Source organism: Anticarsia gemmatalis, chromosome 12 (assembly GCF_050436995.1).
Source record: "Anticarsia gemmatalis isolate Benzon Research Colony breed Stoneville strain chromosome 12, ilAntGemm2 primary, whole genome shotgun sequence".
Classification (NCBI taxonomy): Eukaryota; Metazoa; Arthropoda; class Insecta; order Lepidoptera; family Erebidae; genus Anticarsia; species Anticarsia gemmatalis.
This window is the reverse complement of record NC_134756.1, coordinates 2,074,063-2,090,666: the sequence shown is the minus strand read 5'-3', so window position 1 is coordinate 2,090,666 and position 16,604 is coordinate 2,074,063. Positions and strand designations below refer to the sequence as shown.

Genomic DNA, 16,604 nt, shown 5'->3' with positions numbered 1-16,604 from the left:
GTCCCCAACCCGCAGTTGGCCAGCGTGGTGAACTCTAGGCCTAACCCCTCCCTAATACGGGAGGAGACCCTTGCCCAGCAATAGGACATTATTGGCTTATATTTATTTATTAATTCGTTTCTTTTTCTTTGTCAACAGAAAGAAGATCGAATCCCTAGGCAGGATGACGGCGATGACGCAGGAGGAAATGGTGGCGGGCGCGAGGACCGTCGCCGCGGGCCTCGAGGCACTGAGGGCGGAGCACGCGCAGCTCCTTGCGGGGCTCGCGGCCAACACCGAGCATGAACACGAGAAGGCCGCCCTCGTCAGAAAGAGTATTGATGCCATCGAACTCGGCCTGGGAGAAGCACAGGTTAGTACTTACCTACATTAATACATACATAGTATTAGGATCACGCCTATTTGATAGGGTTAAGCAGAGAATAAGGAACGCCACTCGGTACAATCCTTACAAACTTCCTTTGCCTTCCTCACAACCATATGTATCTTGTCTTACAGGACCGCCGCCGGTTACTAGGCAACTAACTTTATAATTGAATCATATTTTTGAATCTTGAAGTATTGTGAGAGGAACGCGTGATAGTGAAATTATATGATTGTTATTTGTTATTTTTTTAGTTTATTGTAAAGATTTATTACTGTAGGTTTTGAATTTTTGTTTTATAATAATTTTTATGTACATTGTTTATTTTTATTTTTTTTGTTTTTAGTATTACTTTGTAATTAGTGTAATTGGCCTGGCCGTTCTAATTATATAAATAAATAATAAATAAATAAAATCTGATGATACATAACTTGCTGATATAAAAGTAGATAAAAATGATTTGACGAAACCTTATTTATAAAACAAAGTAAAACTGACAAAGTATCGTTACGTAAATTTGGATAAGGCTACATTGAAATATCTTATACACAGTTGGGAAGACAGCTTTCGCTCTGTGAGAATAAGTTATATTCGGCTTAATCTTGATAGACTAGACGACGTCAAACCTGAATGTTTTTTAAATAATTCCATCCTTCATGTTTTGGTAAGAAAATAGAAAAAGATATAATTTACTCCATAGAATTATTTAGCGATAAAAAAGATTCTTATTCAGGAAGTAAAATAAGTGCAAAACAGATACTCAACAGCATTCACAAAGACCCAAAAGTGTTTTCATAATGTTCTTATAAATATTTCATCTCCTTTTTATCTGAATGTTGAGAGCCTCTTTCCTGTTTGTCCTTTTTCAATTCTTTGACATTCTTGAATTTTATATCGCCTTTCGTGATACATTATTCACAATTTAACATGAATATTTTAATTGCTGGATCTTTGATAATATTAAATACTGCTTAATGATCTGTCTCAGAATATGTCAAGCTTAGCTGACATGATCCTCGTCATGTGGTTTTGGCTTGACATTTTGTATTGTTGTTTTATCCCTTACATAATATCTCAGTAGCAGTTAAAATATGTCATTTTTCAGTACCCAAAACTTTACGTACCTCGACGAAAACTAGTTTGTATTCAGTATGAATCCTGTAAAGCATTTCTTTATGCCATTCATCAATAATATTTGTATAACACAGTATGTCCAACAAACTCAGTAGTAATTTGAACACATGTCGGTCATTCAAGCGAAACCATACGTAAATTGAACCTGTGAGCTTGAACACCGAAACGTTCCACGTGTATAAAGTTATAAACAAAACGTGATCGACAAGGGCTTCGGGTTCCCAAGCACATGCCGAGGCACGGAGACATGGTTGAGGTTTTGCGGTCTGTGGCGAACGTGTGTACGTACTTGTACAAACATCTGCGCCGCGTATGGAGTTACTCTGAATTTATGATTGATGCTGTCGAAAGCCTTTGACTGATCGACGAGTTTGGTGGCGAGATTTTGGAATATTTCACGTTGTTGATGCTTTTAGTGGTGGGATTATTTATTAATTGATTATGCAAGGAGAATGGTTGCGTGAAAATGCGAATTAATTTCTTGATATAGGAAAACTGTAATTATTGCAATGACCAGCAAATATACCGGTCTAGTCTTGACGTAATTCATTAGGAATGATTAGAAAGTAAGGCATTTCAGGTAAAAGCCAATGAACCTATTTAATTAGTCTATCCACTGAACCATCTAAATTTACGATGAAGTGAACAACCTATCCGACAATTGTTTTAGTGACTAATCTAATAAAATTCTTATAAGTGTTAGCATTTTACGTAGATAAGAAACACGCCTTCACGGCAGGTCGACACGCGATGCTTAAGGTGAAGAACTATTGATCAAACTTTATATAAAGCTTAGCAACAAGACTTCAAAACTGCAAATATGGGTCAAGAATTTGCTCTTTGAACAGCCTTTTGAGAAAAACATAAATGAAAAGCCTTCTTCGAGTGAGGTTGAAGACAAACAGCCTAGGGATAGCCTACATTCACTGAATGCCTTTAAGGACTTCCCGTTGAGCATCATTTAGGTCACACCTTGCCTTGCCTTGAGGGGGCGCTGGTGTGTAAACGGACGCCGTTTGAAAGAACCAAGTATTTTTAAACTGTTTCGGAAACATCGAAGAGAAAAGTGCTTTTGAAGTTTGCTTTTGACAGTTTGAGCGTTTTGTTTTTAGTAGGTCAGTCGTTTCGTTTGATGGAATTGAAAAGCAAATTGAATTGTCCCTTTATAGAAAAAATGTTTGTGGAAACGGATGGACTGTTGCAATGCTATCCGTATTCTATTCACATGAATATTTTGAACGTTTTTACAAGCTTCAACATTTTCTACTGAAAGGGTTCTAAAAATATTTTTCAACGTACAGTTTTGGAAAATTTTTAACAACGAATGCGGTACATATTTGCGTCAAGGGTATTATAAATTCCAGTTGAACATTGCTCAAAGGGCATCAAACCTATGGGTTCACATGCTTCTGTAATACATTGAACTTTGTATTTGTAAAGTCGTTACTAACTGTTGATCCTAATCAGTTGATCCATTAATTCACTACTAATGAAACGTTTCAAGCGTATCTCGATTGCAGTTTCTCGTTAGTTTCATCGATGTTTGGTATTGCGGTTTTCATGTTAAAGTTCAAATACTAAACGTAGCAGAGGTATAAAATTTTATGACCTGGATTTTCCGTATTTTCTCGAAGTAACGAACTGTTTCCGTTCACTTGTTACCTATCTCTTTGAGACTGTTGGTCTTGAATATATAATAATATGGCAGATGTTACTATTGGTTAAAGCGAGAATATCCTAACTTAAAGTTAGACTAAGGCTTTAGAATTTCAATCGTAAAGTTGGGTAAAGAGATTCTATTTTGTAGTACTGTAGCGCAATTTCGGTACTGTCCAGTAAAAATGGTTTAATATTTAAAATTACTTGTAAACTAGTTCTTAGTCTTGCTTACGCTAGGGTTGCTACAAAATTGAACGATAGTTATTGGGGGTTAGTAATCGTCCTAAACCTTAGTTAACATATTATTATAACAAACAGAGCCATTCGTTTATATTTCTAGTTACACACACAATCAAACAACAATATACGTAGACATAACACGTTTCATCACAATGACACCATAACACTTCATTACATAACTCCATACTAGGGTTGTAACGGAGCTTTGATCCGTATCAGCATAACTGCAGAATTACCTCTAGAACTTACGTTTCAGGGTGAGCAAAACTTGACTCCAGTTAAACAGGAATGTTCTTCCTATGATCTAGTTCTATGAATTCGCTCGAAAGTCCAGCGTAAGTTTCCTAAAATGTCAAAAAACTTCGGATGCAGCTCCGATAAAACATCCGATTTAATATAAAATTTTGTTTACGTTTCTGTATCCACAGAACGTCAATACCTAGTCCAAATTTAGTCTAGTTCAATGAATGTTTTTGAAGGCTAACCGCATGCTTTTAATATCTAAACTAGTCCCAAAAATTAAGGGATATTAAAAAAGAATCCACATTTTTGGGTGATTTTCAACAAGCTGTAACTCCGAGGAAAATGGTCGTACAGAAAAAATAAAAAAAACAAATTGTAGCTCCAAGTGTCTAGTTTTTAGATATGACCATGAATTTTTTTTGTCATGGCCAGGTCTGGAGAAATCCTACGAAAACTACCAATAAAAAAAAATTCCACATTTTTTTCCTCCTAAAAAAAGGTCCACGGGCTTCAAAAATTTTTTTTTTATTCTTTCGTTCTAAAGTTCTTTTAGAAAATTTAATCCTCTTTAATTTGCCGTATTTAAAAAGCCTGTACGACGATTTGCCACGGAGTTATCGTCAATCAAAGCAAAAAAGTTATTTTTGACTTTGATATTCAATAACTCCGGAAATAATGATCGTACAGGAAATCAAAGGAGGGTTTTGAAAACTGCACAATATTCTCTATAAGAAAATGTAAACATCTTCTAAGAAAAATTTTTTTTTTGAATTGAAACCTCGGACTGAAAAAAAGACAAAAATTCGCGAAATTAAGGATATTTGGATAACTTGGTATAACTTTTGATACTTTGGATGAACGAAGGATATCGTCGGTAATTTTTCAACCTCAAAGTGTCCCCTAAAGTCCCTCAAAAATTCAAAGCGCTGCGATTTTTTTTTCATTGTGCCCCGAAGCTTCAAATTCTTTGTTGTTGCAAAAATCACCATTGTGAGCAATGTTGTGATTTTTATTCATTTTTGTAATAAAAAAATTTTTTTCTCCCTAAAATCTTTATTTTTTCGATTAAAAAGCAAATCGCGTGCCTATGCTCACTCCACGACATCGTCGAGCCCGATTGGCTTATGCGCATGACCATCACGATTGGGGACGTAGACAGTGGACCAGTGTCTTATGGACTGACGAATCTCGATTTTGACTTCATGGCAGCGATAGACGATCTCTCGTTTTGCGATTTGCTTTTTAATCGAAAAAATAAAGATTTTAGAGAGAAAAAAAAATTGTTATTAAAAAAATGAATAAAAATCACAAAATTGCTCACAATGGTGATTTTTGCAACAACAAAGAATTTGAAGCTTCGGGGCACAATGAAAAAAAAATCGCAGCGCTTTGAATTTTTGAGGGATTTTAGGGGACACTTTGAGGTTGAAAAATTACCGACGATATCCTTCGTTCATCCATTTTATCCAAAGTTATACCAAGTTATCCAAATATCCTTAATTTCGCGAATTTTTGTCTTCTTTTCAGTCCGAGGTTTCAATAAAAAAAAAAAATTCTAAGAAGATGTTTACATTTTATTATAGAGAATATTGTGCAGTTTTCAAAACCCTCCTTTGATTTCCTGTACGATCATTATTTCCGGAGTTATTGAATATCAAAGTCAAAAATAACTTTTTTGCTTTGATTGACGATAACTCCGTGGCAAATCGTCGTACAGGCTTTTTAAATACGGCAAATTAAAGAGGATTAAATTTTCTAAAAGAACTTTAGAACGAAAGAATAAAAAAAAATTTTTTTAAGCCCGTGGACCTTTTTTTAGGAGGAAAAACATGTGGAAAAATTTTTTTTTGGTAGTTTTCGTAGGATTTCTCCAGACCTGGCCATGACAAAAAAAAATCATGGTCATATCTAAAAACTAGACACTTGGAGCTACAATTTGTTTTTTTTATTTTTTCTGTACGACCATTTTCCTCGGAGTTTCAGCTTGTTGAAAATCACCCAAAAATTTGGATTCTTTTTTTATATCCCTTAATTTTTGGGACTAGTGTATATCGAACACTAGCTGACCCGCGCAACTTCGCTTGCATCACATAAGAGAGAATGCGTCATAATTTTACCCGTTTTTGTAACACTTCTCGTTGCTACTCCGCTCCTAATGGCCGTAGCGTGATATTATATAGCCTATAGCCTTCCTCGATAAATGGGCTATCTAACACTGAAATATTTTCTCAAATCGGACCAGTAGTTCCTGAGATTAACGCGTTCAAACAAACAATCAAACAAACAAACTCTTCAGCTTTATAATATTAGTATAGATTTAAAAGTCCGATTCACATCCGATACAGCTCAGTTACAACCCTACTTCATACTAAGGCAGTTTATCTCAACGCACATTGTGTCGGGGGTAAAAATGAAATTGCGCGGGTGTATCAGCCTCTGACAAAGGACTTGGCACCCTCTCGGGAGGTTGTCGACGTTGGCACCAGGCTAAGTGGGGAGATTATGGCGATTAGAATGTAGGAAAAATGTTGGCTTTAGACACGTGTATGCGGATGTAGGACCTCTTGTATGTAAGTATTTGAAGGGGTTATAGCTCTAATGCAGCACTTATATTAAGTACGAAAGGGGTATCGTTCTGTGTATTTTATTTACACATAGGTACAACTTCTGTAACGAAGTATTGTGACTTTTGCTCTATTTGTGACATAAGTCTGTAGTTAGTATAGTATTAGTACATGTGAATAAATTTAGTTAAGCCTACTTAGAAACAAAGCATTAGGTAATATTAATTTGCTAATGATTCTTAAACACACTGAGAATTTTAAGGTTTAAGATACTTTATTTGATACTACTAGATACTTTGTAGTATTGCTAAGTCGTGATTTGGTGCACCATTGCAATTATTGGGCCACTGCATAAGCTAGTCTTCGTTTTACGTCACTCATCCCAATCCTGTGCCAATTTCGACAACCTCCACGAAGATTATACTGCCAACCGGTCGTCCAAAACTAGGTCCCTAAATACGACATCAATCTACCAGTTTCAGAGATCCTTCTAATAAATTTATATGGCTTACCAACCGAGACTAGTGATAGCAGTGAATTTTCCAATTTGCCTTTCATCTGACCTTCACCCATTTCTGCAAGCGTAATCAGACCCCATCCCGTGGCCGTCCTTTATAAACGTCTTCCGTAATGCGTCGCCCCACTGGCCCAAATTCTTTGAAGAGACATCAATTTTTATATGTTAAGTCACGTTGTTTTTTGGCAGAGCAGCCTGAACTTATGTAAGTTTTCGTACTACACTGTTCCTATGCATTCTATTTGGTATTCTCCTAAAGATTTTATAGCTATGCAGTAAGCTTAGCGTCTGTGCAATATTAAATCGTAACTTTTAGCAATTTCCGTAATACTCTCCGTATATACGAAGCTTTTATAAGCCTCCTTCTGGTAGAACCAACTAACTTTATTTAGTCTTTAATAAAATCGCTATTGATTTAGACCCATATATTTATGTCCTCAGGTAAATAAAAATAAACTAAGTTTTTCTGTTGACTAAATATCAGTTGTAGCCCTGAGTTGGAAACAAGCTCAATAAAGGACAATGAGAAGAGACCTCTTGTTTACCACGGAAATTGAATTGATTCTTGGCGAAATGTAGGTTCTACTACTCGTTAGTTTGAGAAAATGATATCTATATCTATATTTTTATTATTTTTTAAAATCATTTTCGCTAGATCCCTTGCACTTGCACCACTACAACCCCAACTCAAGTCCTTGACTCGACAAAATGCAGTGATGAACGTGGGAATGTTTATATTATAGACAAAAGGACGCGACGTGTTTAACTTAGGGTGACTACTCGCTATTCACTGCGCAGTACTTGTATGTCCTGAATACACGTAATAAGCTCCAAGAACTATTCATACTACTACTAAACGCAGATTTTTTTTCAATTAGCCCCTAAACAAGTAAAATAGGGAATAAAATTTTCTACACGTGTTTTTTCATGCGGATCAGCTAGTGTATTTGGATTTGTCTTTCAAATTGCTTGGAATTTATTTAAAAGAGATTTTGTGACTAATATTTTGTCAATAGCGATCAAACAGTCTTGGGACTGTCCTTACAATCAGATTGTAGTAAGTGAGAACTTGCCATTAATGACTTTTACCTATTCATTTTATTATTTGTTGTATTTAATCAAACACACATCATCTGTCTGGTTCAACTTCAAGTAATTCTTAAGTAACGAAGCCTTTCAATCTTTTTGATAGCAATAGTCACAAATTGATTACGTTGATCTAATTTTTTCCTTTCTTCCTTCCTAGACAGTACAAAAACATAAAACATCACCTGCCATCCATAAAGTAATAACGAAAATTAATTTACACTAAAACCAAAGCTTTTTAAACCCGGGGGCGGTACAGCGCGGCACTGAAGCAGCCTCATTAATCAACTCGGTTTATTTATGTCTGAGATTACCTACAGTCAGGGTGGGTCCCACGCACTCCCCTTGGCTTGTACCCTTGTCGACGACGGGGATAAAAAGTTGTGCCAATCTCGGAGTTATGAAGTTTCTGATTAGTTGTGACAATTAATAAAGTGGGTAGCTTTACTTTTACGAAAACATTCGCAATGAGAATAGTTGTACAATTTTTCCTGATTATTACCAACATTTCTATCGTTAAAGTCAGCTTTAAGAAAATTAATAAATTAAGTTGTTAAGCAAAACCCTTAGCCTAGTGTAGGCTAAGGGTTTTGCTTAACAACTTAATTGACTAAAACCTGATCATTTTTTTTTACGCAGACACTTCGAAAGCACTCAGTCATCTAACTGAAATTCCATTAATTCTTCGATAAAGGTTTTGAAAAAAAAAACCTGTTGGGGCTTATAATCTGTGGGATTGGGCTCTTTTTCTTGTTTACGACTTACGATCAATAACGACAATTAAAGACATTGAAAACACTGCAACAGTCGATTTACTAACAGACCACCCAAATACCTATAACTTCTGCAAACTGGTAGTAACAAATCATTGGTCAAAGTTAGAAAAGCAAGAGAGCTGTTCCCGTTTTGTCGCCTCGTAAAACACCCACTAAAGACCAACGGCTTTATTCTTAGAGTATGTGTAAGTTTAGCCGGCTTATTTGTGCTTGTAGGGATTGTTCTTGGTCGAATACCGAGTTCTTTTTGGCTTCAAGAATGAAATAAGTTAGGAGAACTAATGGGGTATTCGAATGTTGGTATACATTGCTACTGTCGTGATGGGATGTGATTTCTGATGCTAACTTTACACATAATATATATATATATTAATTTTTTGCTTGTATGACCAAAGGCTGATATTTATTAGGCATGTAGACTAGAGTATTAATAATCCCACAATACCGAATTAAAGATCGTGCTATAGACAACAGAGATGCTTACTTTTAAAAATACGAAAGTCTGATTCGTTTAGAACTTGCTTAGTATGACATTTTTTTATTCAATGTTGATGACAGTAGATAAAAGTGAAATAAGTAATTTCGTCTTCTTCAGCACTTAAATCTGTTTGGATTGGCACTCTTTTAATAGACTAAATAAAATACGAATTCACAACACTTTTCGTGGAAATACTTGTAGCATACAAAATGATTTCAGCTTTTTTGCCTACGCCAAAAGCACAATCCCAAATAGTTAAGTGCACTAACAAAAGTACAGTCTACAGCTAATGGACACATGGATCGATTGTTAAATGCATGCATTAAAAGCATATGCATACGAAGTGTTAAGCTTGAACAAAGGCTTTAATAACGCCCGTGGATTTCCATTTTGCTCGATAAAATGCACTTAGACAAAGATTGCCTTGTGTTGTTGAACGCACGCAGTATATGAAGCTTAAGGGAGGTTTTAATAGGTATTTGCAGTTATATCCATTAATAGTTATTTCCGCTTGTACGTTTTCTCTTCCACGATATTATGAGATGAAGAAATTGCAGCAGATTATATAATATCACTCGTCGTATATTGCATCGGGAAGCCGATGGCAGCGGGCGGCTCTAGACCACTCTGGACGTTGTAGATATCGTACAGCAGTGGACGTATACATGTTGATATGATGATGATGATACTCGTCATACGTTTTCTTTGGTAGGATATATCTTTTAGCAGCCTATACTGTCCCATGATAAAGCAAAGAACTATCTTTCCCCATTCCATTTACGTCGGAGTACGCATTGCGTACGAGTGACATTATTTGTGACTAATCCGTAAAAGATCTCACTTATACTTTTCTCGCTATCCCTTATTTGCCGCGCTGCAGTTTTATTGCGTTTTATCAACAAAGATTGTCCAGAGTTTCTTCTTAAACCCTGCACTCAAAAATGATCTGTCAATATCTTAGATTTACACGTACAAAACTTCTGAAACATATCAAAAATCGCACGTACAGCCAATTCTGAACGTGCCTTTTCCAATACCAAACGTCGATACATTCCTTCACAAGTTACGATAGTATTTGTTCAACGTTCCTGTCCAAATGCACTTGCACGCTGAATACGAATGGAATGAAGCTGCTTTATAAGAGCATGTTACAGCGCAAATAACTGTAAAAAAGCTTTAAACTTTTATTTTACAACGTTGTTTGACTTCTTCTTATACCTATATGTGGGTAGTACGATTTTCTTTAGAGTAGGTGGTTTTTAGATTCTCCAAAACAGCTGTTTCATTAAATTTAAGAGACGCCCATAGCCAGTTGCGCTCTCCGGTCGGCAAACGATATATGGGTGAGGGAACCCTTGGCACGGTCATTCCATAGATCGGTGATGGTATTTTATCTAGGCAGCTCCGTGCTTTGGAGGGCACGTTAAAAGTCGCCATGTCAGTCATGTCAAAGGCCTTCAGGCGCCTTGAACATCTTTGACACTAGGTAGACCACTACCTATACGATGAATGAAGGAATAATGAATTAGATTTGTTGTATAATTCTTTGCTTTAATTTTGTTTTTCTTGTATATCAAGAACAGAAAGCAAGGCAATTTTATCAATGTTCGTTAACTGTGACACTTATATCATAGCTAACTATCTTGCATATAAAATCCAAAACAACGCTATCCATTAGTATCTATATATAATCCGAAACAATCTAACAATAGCCATATAATGAAACAATCATCTGAGCGTTATTTTCTATGATTTTATTACGGCAACTTCCCTCTTAGCCGGCGAGTTGATGCAGTTAGCCACGACTGCGCGCTTCCGTTGCGCTCGCGCGAAATTGCCCAGGTTATTTCACGCCCCAGATCTTCGTCGTTGGAGTAACGACTAGGAAAATTGTACGATGTTATGTGAAGGTTAAGATGGAAGAGCTTATGTTTTTTCAATGATAAAATGTTATTAAGCCTAGCTTTTTAGTTGTTTATAAACTCTAGATTTTTTTTTTAAGAATGTTCGTCACTCTCATATTGTTTCACTCGACTTCAGTATTTCCCAATTTTATCTCGAGTTTTCGCAGGTCTTCCTTGCCTTACCTACTACATACGTCCTTTGTATTTTGCCTTACCGCAGAGGCACCTTAACTTTACTGTCAATTTTTCTTCCCACTTATACTCTAAAAATTAACTCAAAATCTCTCTTGCGTAACCCACCAAATAAAAAACAAACTTTAAACAGCGACTCGTCTACCAGCACGAACGGTAACATATCCCAAACACAATTATTAATTCCCATTTTTTCTTCCAGGTAATGATGGCCCTAGCCTCCCACCTACAATCAGTGGAGGCCGAGAAGCAGAAGCTCCGCACGCAGGTCAGGCGGCTGTGCCAGGAGAACGCGTGGCTGAGGGACGAGCTGGCGGCCGCACAGCAACACCTGCAGGCTTCGGAGCAGCGCGTCGCACAGCTCGAGGAGGAGAACAAGCACTTGGACTTTATGGCTTCTATTCGGTGAGTACACATTATCTTCATAACGATAATTATATTAAACGGGAATGAATGCGAAAAAACATTAAACTTTGGACTGCCTGATGTTTCGGCGCGAGCAAGTACATTATCTTGTTCAAATTAAAAATGAAGGAAAAGTGGTTATTCATCTTTTTAAAGACCCAGTTTTAGAGTAAAGCCAGAAGGGATAAATTTACAGTTCATTGCTTTAATGGAGCTCGTGTGCGTCTGCAAAAATAGTGGATACAAATGCCTACATACCTTTAATAATGCAACAACGCGAGTTCTAACTTACTAACGAGTCTACTTTCATTATTATTTACTTTCATTTGATGTATCTAAGATTCATTATCATCAGCTTTTAAAGTGAAATATAAATAATATATCATCAACGTTACCAATTTAAATAAGCCATAATTAGATGCATTGATACAAAGTTAGGACAATTTTTCGACCTTAAACTTTATTAAAATTACCTTTGATTATTTCTTCCATCTAAAGCAACAATATATTGTTTCCAGTAAATACGACAGCGACGTGAACGAAGAGTCGGACACAAACCGCAGCGGGCAGAGCGAGAAGAAGCGCGACGATCCCATGGTGGACTTGTTCCCAGATGATGACCACGAGGACAACAGGAACAACAAATGTAAGACAAACACTTATTTTACTTTCTTACAATCTTGTGTCCGGTCCAATGGTCCGTTCACCTCATCTTAAGTCAAAAGCAATCTAAAGTATTTACGGGTAAGTATAAAAAGGATTGCCACTCCCGCACAGGCCTCTTTAGCCGTGAACGAAAGTGCACTTATTCTACCTGACGCCACCTTAATCATCTGTAATAGATGTACAATAGCTACAGACCAATGATGATAGAAAGGGACTTTATTACGCTCACGAATTTGAATTAACGGTAATTGGGTTTATTGCATAGTTTGTTATATTTTTACTGTTGAGTAAAAGAGATTTTTACCTACTTTATTTATTTATTTATTTCCTTGAGGGTTCTTCACAGCTTACAATGATTTGTGCATAATTAAAAATAAAAAAACATTACGCCAATTACGAAGAACACATTAAGCAAAATCGTTATTATCACGAAGTAAACGTGGTAGGAGATAATAGTTTCTTATACAATGACATAATATACAAATGAGATTGATTTACAGCTAATTAACGTACATGTCATGTTAGTGTTTAAAATGTTATAGTTTTGAAATGATAGTTGATTTAACATTCGAATCACTTTTTAAATTGATTTATAATCTACTTCAACTTCACAATAAACACGTATTGGCCATCAAAAATTAAAAGACATTATGCTATAAAAATAACACTCATATTTCATATTAATAAAAGCTGTCCCCAGACAATTTCTAATTGCAGACAGATATTAACTATTCTTAACAGTAAAACATTTCAGCAGCTAGTTTCATACAAAAACTATTCTAGCTCATTCCATCACGCTTGGTTATTGCGTAGTTGTCACACCTGCGCACTCTTTAATACATTTATTATGCTAGTTACTACAGGTTTTTATAGTCTAGAAATATTTAATCCATTGAAAATAATCTCGAGAAGTATTTCTGCAGTACTTAAACATTCGTATTGTTGAACTAACTAATTATAATTGACTAGCTATATGTGTACCAAATTTCATAATTCGTTTAATCGTTTTTGCATGAAAAAGTAACAAACGTACATACACACATCCGTCCTTACAAACTGTGGCATTTATAAATACACCCATATTTAGCCATTTATAATATTAGTCCCATGTAATAGAGGCGAACATTGGGGAGCTGATTTCCATATACCATATACGTTTATAACCTCCGCGTTCCTATTGCGAAATAATAATAAGAAAAGAGCAATAGTGCTTTACCCGATCCGGGATCCTGCGATCTCATTATCAGCTTATAGATGCTTGAGGTGCTAAAGGCGATGAATAAACTGCTTCATGATACACGATATATATTTACTGGTACCAGATAATAACAAATATACTACTACTATATTAATTACTGAATATATGACCTAACTAAATGAGTGCGCGGAGACGACTGCTGCGCCGGACTTTCGCAGGCTGACTACACAATATTGTAGCGTCAGGAGTGTCCCTACACAGCTATCGATTTTTTAAATATTACTCAAAAATAACCTTTACCAACAAAACAATACTACAAAACATAATTTCCCGGTTCATTGTCTCTCTTTAAAGTCAAGGACTTAATTAATCTTTAACCTACTGACTTTCATCTTACACAATCTTCATACAAATATTACATGAGCGTTATCATTGAGTAAACGTGTAGTGTTATCTTTATAGTATTTCCTATGTGACGCATTATCTAACGTAGTACACAGTAATGTGGGTGGTAAATATTTAGTACCAGTATTGAACATATTGAATACATGAACATGAACCGGTGGCAAAAAATTGTAAAGGTCTTCTGGAAATGGGAAATATAAATTTTTATTTACATTTGATGTGTAAAGCGTAGAGAAACTATTTTTTGTATGGTCTCACAGTGACAGTATGTAGTCATTGATAAAGATGTATCTAAAAGATAAATATTATTATAAAGAGCTTGAAAAGTGTAAATCTTTATTATTTTTTTCTATAAAATCTGACTGAATTGAAAAAGCGATAATAGAAATGGCATGCTGTCACTCTAATCCAAAAAATTTACATATTTTATTTATCCGTAACACACAAAATTTGAATTACTGCTGTTTAGTATTGGCAACACCTTTACTTCAATTAGGTTTCTACATATTCTTATTCAAACATGTAATATACATTTTAACATGTCAATAACCGTGGTACCATCGGTGCAGCGATGTCGCCGACGCCGCCGCTGCACTTCGCGCAGCAGGTGAACGCGGGCTACGAGATCCCGGCGCGCCTGCGCACGCTGCACAACCTGGTGATCCAGTACGCGTCGCAGGGCCGCTACGAGGTGGCCGTGCCGCTCTGCAAGCAGGCGCTCGAGGACCTGGAGAAGACCTCGGGCCACGACCACCCCGACGTCGCCACCATGCTCAACATACTCGCCTTGGTCTACAGGTAGGTTCAACGTTTTCCATTGATTTACAGTGTTAGCACAGTATGGCGCGGTCTTCGTAGGTTCACTTTCGTGCTACGATACGTCGTCTCCACGTTATAGTTAAAGTTATCTTCAATAATGTAATCATACGTTAATCAAATTCGTTCGATAATTATTATTAACAAAAATATGTAATTTCGAACATTAGGCATCGTCTTACTTTAAAAATCAACAAAGTAAGACGAAATCACATATTTTTTCCAATTGAAATCGACCTTTTAGAAATCAGTTAGTTGTGAATGTTCTCTTGTAGGTTTTAAATAATAAAAAAAAAAATGAAATATTAGTTACTCCCCACATTAAAACTTGCAAATTTCTACCTCTTTTTAATATTAACTGAGATTTATTTTTGCTTCAGTGTTATAATCCCAGTGTTTATCGTTGTCCAGGGACCAGAACAAGTACAAAGAGGCGGCCAACCTGCTGAACGACGCGCTGTCCATCCGCGAGAAGACCCTGGGCGAGAACCACCCCGCCGTCGCCGCCACGCTCAACAACCTCGCCGTGCTCTACGGGAAGAGAGGTATGTACACTATACGCTCATTTTCAACATATACGATTACAGTGATAATAGGAATCCAATCAAATCATTCAACCTTGATTTTTAAAGGAATAAAAATTGTTACACATCAAAGATGACTTTCTAGTTAATTGCTTACTTGAATTTATATAATGAAACCAAATTTTCTTCTAAATCGATACAATGTACATATGATTTATTTACGAATATCGCACGAATTCACACCTACAAGTATAGATGACCACTTGCAAGGTTATGTAAAACAACATTTGAAATTTTAACATACTCAAGGACTCATACAAATATTTCTATGCACATGTGTGATTGGGATACTTTTTAACTACTATATTCTATTTAATATATATAAGTGATAAGTATAATAAGCTAGATAAAATAGTAATATGAAACATATTTATGTGATTAGGCAAGTACCGCGAGGCGGAGCCGCTGTGCAAGCGCGCGCTGTGCATCCGCGAGGCCGTGCTGGGCCGCGACCACCCCGACGTGGCCAAGCAGCTCAACAACCTGGCGCTGCTGTGCCAGAACCAGGTACTCACAACACGCCATTTTAATGTTCTTTATATTAAGTACTAGCTTTTACCCGCGACTTCGTCCGCCATCTGAATTTTCCCATGGGAATGCGTCATTTTCCCAGGGTAAAAAGTAGCCTATGTCCTTTCTCGGGTATCAAAATATCTCCATACAAAATTTTATGCAAATTGGTTCAGTAGTTAGTAGGCGTGATTGAGTAACAGACAGACAGACAGAGTTACTTACGAATTTATAATATTAGTATGGATTAATTTATAGGTTAACGACAAACGGTAAAGGCCTAGTTTAGACTTATCGAACTTCTTGATTTACATGAAAGTTGAATAACAATAAAACCGAATACCTTTGTATGTACTACAATAAAAAAAGTAATGCAGAAGTATAGCATGTACCAGAATAAGTTTCTTAATAAATAGTGGACGATTTAAACTTGCTTTTAACAACTATATCGGTATCATGAGATGTATCAATAATGTTGTTAACGTAAATCTTGATCAGTTTATTCTGAAAATGTATTGTTTACTTCAAAATCTTAAACTAATCCTATACTATTATTTATTGCAGAACAAATACGAGGAAGTAGAGCAGTACTACCAGCGCGCGCTCGAGATCTACGAGAGCAAGCTGGGACCCGACGACCCCAATGTCGCCAAGACTAAGAACAATCTCGCCTCTTGCTATCTCAAACAGGTCTGTCTACTGTCTCTTTGAAAACTAGAAATGAATCTAATATTGTGGGGACATTTTATCGTGCCTTAAACAAAACTAACGCACAGACAGACTTAAAGCAATTACTGTTACATTTAAGATGGTAAAATAAATAGATCACAACGATTACTCATTAATATATTGATCAATGAGTA

At 36.2% G+C, this 16,604-nt stretch overlaps 1 protein-coding gene across 10 annotated transcripts in view; it reads left to right on the top strand.

Annotated features, from left to right (window-relative positions):
- Positions 1-16,604, top strand: part of Klc (kinesin light chain) — a 91,462-nt gene that overhangs the window by 57,232 nt on the left and 17,626 nt on the right. For all 10 annotated transcript variants that reach the window (XM_076121161.1, XM_076121165.1, XM_076121162.1 and 7 more), the window contains 7 exons: positions 139-352; positions 11,360-11,562; positions 12,081-12,208; positions 14,401-14,629; positions 15,059-15,192; positions 15,614-15,738; positions 16,306-16,431. In XM_076121161.1, coding sequence (XP_075977276.1) covers positions 139-352; positions 11,360-11,562; positions 12,081-12,208; positions 14,401-14,629; positions 15,059-15,192; positions 15,614-15,738; positions 16,306-16,431 — 1,159 coding nt within the window. The remainder of the gene's footprint in view (positions 1-138; positions 353-11,359; positions 11,563-12,080; positions 12,209-14,400; positions 14,630-15,058; positions 15,193-15,613; positions 15,739-16,305; positions 16,432-16,604) is intronic.